Raw genomic sequence first — 4,752 nt, 5'->3', positions numbered from 1 at the left:
TGCATCTAGTCACATGACACTACACCTCCCTTTCTTTGAGGTCGTAAGAGCAAATATGGCAGTAGATTAAGAAGATGGAGAAGATACCTAACTGGACGAATTTGAAAATGAAAACAATAAGACCGTTGCAGAAGGGATCCATTACAGAGTTCTAAAAGCACTAGTCTGTCCGAGGGAGTATTCTAGTATAGTGCATTGTACATGTATATCCTCTCCTCTTACAAAGAAAAGACCTAAGGGTGTACAGAGGACACACAGGCACATGCAAGCCATTAGAAAAGAGAACGAGCAAGAGAGGGAGAGACAGAAGAGTGGAGTATTTTGTTTGGAGAGACCAAAGTTAGAAGCGATCGGGAGCGTGAACGACACGGCCGCGAGCCGTGACATACTTATCAGGCTGGTCTTGAGCTGGAGGGGTCGATGGCAAGTTGGGAACTGCAGGACACGGCGGAGTAGAAGGTTGACTGGCTGGGGGATCAGGATCGGTAGTAGCGGCAGAGTGACCAGCAGGCGGCAACTGTTGCGGCGTTGGCATTGGGACAATATGCCGCCGGTTGCGTCTGAACTGGCCCGATGGGGTTGCTACGATGTAGGAGCGCAAGGCTGGTTGGCTCATCACGTGGCCAGACTCTTCACGATCAGGTAGATATACAGGCTGTTGTGGACACAGAGACGGCAGTGTCCGGGCTGCATGGCGACTGGCATGGTTGGTGCTTTGGCGATCCTTTAAGCGCTGATCCGCGGCACGCAGGTCGCTCTGATCGACTGGATGCGACTGTCGCTGTGTTGGAGAGAGAGGTAAGAGTGACTGCAGCTGGCGGTTCATCAGAAGCTGGGCTGGACTCTTACCATTCTCCAAGGGAGTGTTGCGGTACGCGAGTAGTGCGAGGTGCCAATCAGTGCCCTGACGGAACAGACTTTTGACCGTGCGAACAGCACGCTCGGCCATGCCATTGGCTTGCGGATAGAGAGGGCTACTGGTGACGTGGCGGAAGCCATAGGTGGATGCAAACTGGGCAAATTCAGCACTGGTGAATTGCGGTCCGTTGTCGGTCGTTAGAGAGTCAGGGATGCCATGGCGAGCGAACAGTGACTTGAAATGGCTGACTGTACGAGCTGTGGAGAGCGAGGGCATGTCGAGGACCTCAATGAACCGAGAGTAGTAGTCGATGACGAGGAGGTGGTTGCGACCGTCGATGGTGAAGAAGTCTGCGGCCAGATGTTGCCAAGGAAACTCTGGGAGTGGAGTTGAGAGAAGAGGCTCGGGTGGCTGAGAGCGGTGTCGACTGCATTCTTCACATGTTTGGACAAGAGTAGCTATGTCCGACGAGAGCGATGGCCACCATACGGAAGTGCGAGCCAGGCGTCGGCACTTGGTGATGCCTTGATGACCCTGGTGAAGGCGAGCCAGGATTTCTTGCTGGTGAGCGGGAGGTATGTAGAGACGCTGATCATACAGAATCAAGCCGTCGTCCGTGAGGCTGAAATGTGCGCTGTGCTCTATAAGAAACTGCACTACGGGAGGAGCATCGCTAGGAGCAGGCCAGCCGTGCTGCAGGTACTCGATGATGTGAGCACAGCTATCGTCGTCGCTTTGCCATGCTGAAACCTCTTCCAGGCGTTGCGCAGTGGCAGGCAGAGCCTCAGTGACGTACGACACCATAGCAGCGGTCTCAGCCTCCAGTGTGGCAGTGGCGTCGGCATCTGTGCTGCGCAGAGGAGCTCGAGACAGAGCGTCGGCAATTGCGAGTTGTTTGCCAGGAGTGTGGATAATACTGTAATCGAATCGAAGTAGCCGTAGACGAAACCGGAGGACCCGCGGAGGGAGGTCGTCAAGAGCACGGGTACCTAGCAGAGGGATGAGTGGCTTGTGGTCCGTCTCAATGGTGAATGGCATGCCGAGGAGGTAGTGTGAGAGCCGGTCGCAGGCCCACGTTGCAGCCAGAGCCTCCTTCTCGATTTGCGAATAGCGTGTTTCCGCTGGTGTGAGAGAGCGAGACAAATAAGCTACAGGACGGACGGACGCGTCGGGCTGGCGTTGTAGAAGCACTGCACCCAGGCCAAAGGAAGATGCATCAGCAGATACTGTGGTGTGGTAGTTGGGAGAGTACTTGGCCAGGACAGGCTCGTTACTCAGTGACGTCTTGATGCGGTCGAACGCGGCACACTGCTCAGCACCCCACTGCCACGGGGTGCCTTTGACGAGGAGAGACCTGAGAGGTTGCGTGATGGAGGCCAAGTCCGGAATGAACTTGCCTAGGTGGTTGGCCATGCCGAGCAGACGCCGGACGGAATGGACATCGGAGCAGGGAGAGAGCTCCTGGATTGCGTGGATCTTGTCTGGATCTGGACGGATGCCACAGCCATCAATCACGTGGCCCAGGAACTTGATCGAGGTGGCATGAAATTGACACTTCTCGCTGTTGAGCGTGACACCGGCGGATTGAAGACGGGCCAGAGCTGGTCGAAGGTTGTCGACCTCCTCCTCGAGGGTGGAGCCGAATGTGAGGACGTCGTCCATCATGCAGATGTTGCCAGGGAGGTCGCTGAGCAGATCTGACATCTGTTTCTGAAAATACTCGGGTGCCGAGGAGATGCCAAAGGGGAGCCGCGTGTAGCAGAATCTGCCGATGGGCGTGATGAAGGTGGTTAGTAGCTGCGACTCCGGCGCCAACGGAATTTGGTGAAACCCGCTGTTAGCGTCCAGCTTGGAGAATACCTTGGCATCACCGAGGCGAGCGAGGAGATGGTCCGTGGTAGGGAGAATGTGCCGTTCGCGCTTGACGGCTTTGTTGAGCCGTGTGAAGTCACCGCAGATGCGCACGCTGCCGTTTGGTTTTGGAACAACGACCATGCCGGCACACCAATCGGTCGGTTCGGACACTGGGCGAATGACGCCAGCGGCTTCCATGCGACGGAGGGCTTCAATAACCTTCGATTCCATGGGCAGAGCAACTCGCCGAGGAGTGGAGAGCGAGTATGGAGGAGCCTCATCGCGAAGTTGAATGGTGTGGAGAGGACCGAAGGTACCTAGGCCCGAGAACAGGTCAGGAAACTCAGCGGCAACAGGAGAGCGAGAGTCTGAAGCTGAGTCACCAGAGGTAGAGGTGGTCTCCAGGACGTTAGCAGGAGCAGGCAGGATGCCGAGTGCCTCAATGGCTGGACGTCCGAGCAGTGGAAGCTTGAGGTCGCGGACCACGTACACCTGGGTGGGCACGGAGTGAGACTGAGATGAGTGAGCTGTGCGCAGGTCAGCTGTAAACCGGCCACAAACATTGAGGCTTGTGTTGTCTGGGCCCCGGAGAGTACGGTTCGATGGGGCGAGCGAGATAGGCAAGTCCAGGGACGTGAACACTGTAGCTGGTATAGCAGTGACATCTGCACCCGTGTCGACCTTCATAGTTATGGCCTTGCCGTGCAGAAGCATAGGGAGATTCCAGCCTGTGCCGTGGGTCAGGGTGCCCAGAAATGCGTCAGCAGAACTCACTGCCGAGCTAGAGGAATCACTGTGGCTGGAGAGAGAATGGACACCTGTGCCCCGCGGGGACTGATGAGTGCCCTGTCGTGCAGAAGAACCGGAGGAACCAGATGGTGGCGAAGAGCGGCACACTCGTTGAAAGTGGCCTGTCTTGCCACACCCTTTGCAGGTTACACGACTTGCAGGACATCGTGCGCGGGGATGTGACTCGTATCCGCACCAAGGACAAGAATCAGATGATGGAGTCGAGTGGCGCGAGGAGCTGGGAGCATCACGCAGCGGAGGACGATCGCGACTAGAACGCAGCCGCCCCTGATCCTGGCGGACAGCAAACAACGACTGATCAGCTGCTGCACGTACCGTCGTTTGTTGCTCCTTGATGGCAGCGCTTTGGCGAGCGTGAGCCAGCGCCTTCTCCAGCGTCATATCCGAATCCATTTGCAGGCGTTCAGAAAGACGTGCATCTGCTAACCCTGCGATCAACCGGTCCCGGAGCATCTCATCGTGCATGGCCTTGAAGTTGCACCTGTCTGCCAAGCGGTAGAGATCGTTTACGAATGCATCTAGTGACTCCGTGGGCTGTTGGGTGCGCTGATGGAAACATGCACGTTCGTACACATAATTTCTCTTCTTGCCGAAGTGGGCAGTGAAACGCTCAGTGACTGTGGTAAATTTACTCACGTCATCCTCAGGTAGATGGAAACTGTCCAGTAGGTCGTCAGCTTGCTCGCCCATCGTGTAGAGGAGGGAGTTCACCTGGACCGACTCCGGTTGGGTGTGAAGACCAGACGCCTGACGATAGCGGTTAAAACGACGCAGCCAGCGGTCCCACTGATCTGCAGCCTGGAAATTGAATGATGATGGAGGGGACACCTGTGAGAGGTGAACCATCCCCGGAAGAGAAACCTGGGCGGGCTCGGGCGCCGAAGAAGACGTAGAAGGCGCTCCACCGGAGGAGCTACCTGAACCACCATTGCTGCCTCCGCCACCGGCGGGGGAAGATCCGCGGGAAGCGGGTTGAACCGAGCTGGGGTCCGAAGAAGACATGGCTTCTGGACCGCTGCCACCATGTAGTGTTTCGTACTTTAGTCTAACCAGACCAACCAGAGAGCCAAGACATTAGTTCTAACTGTTGTACTCCGATAAGACAAAGAACCTAGAACACATGCAATCTACTAGATATATACATACTGGCTAAAGTGGGAAGGAGGAATGGAATGCTAGATCATGTAAGTGGATCATGATGATGGGAATGATAATATCGGAATGCAAGT

General features: G+C 55.9%; 1 protein-coding gene across 1 annotated transcript; it reads right to left on the bottom strand.

The window, feature by feature from the left end:
* Positions 1–340: 340 nt before the first annotated feature.
* LOC135827092 (uncharacterized protein K02A2.6-like) lies at positions 341–4,525 on the bottom strand. The gene has a single exon (XM_065339617.1). It carries the CDS (start codon positions 4,523–4,525, stop codon positions 341–343), a length of 4,185 nt encoding a protein of 1,394 aa, XP_065195689.1.
* Between the last annotated feature and the right edge of the window lie 227 nt (positions 4,526–4,752).

Source organism: Sycon ciliatum, chromosome 11, assembly GCF_964019385.1.
Source record: "Sycon ciliatum chromosome 11, ocSycCili1.1, whole genome shotgun sequence".
NCBI classification, from domain to species: Eukaryota; Metazoa; Porifera; class Calcarea; order Leucosolenida; family Sycettidae; genus Sycon; species Sycon ciliatum.
This window is presented reverse-complemented; position numbering and strand designations above follow the sequence as displayed.

Bases quoted from the DNA above. Each gene is read 5' to 3' on its own strand.
- LOC135827092 (XM_065339617.1), bottom strand. From the start codon at position 4,525: ATGTCTTCTTCGGACCCCAGCTCGGTTCAACCCGCTTCCCGCGGATCT.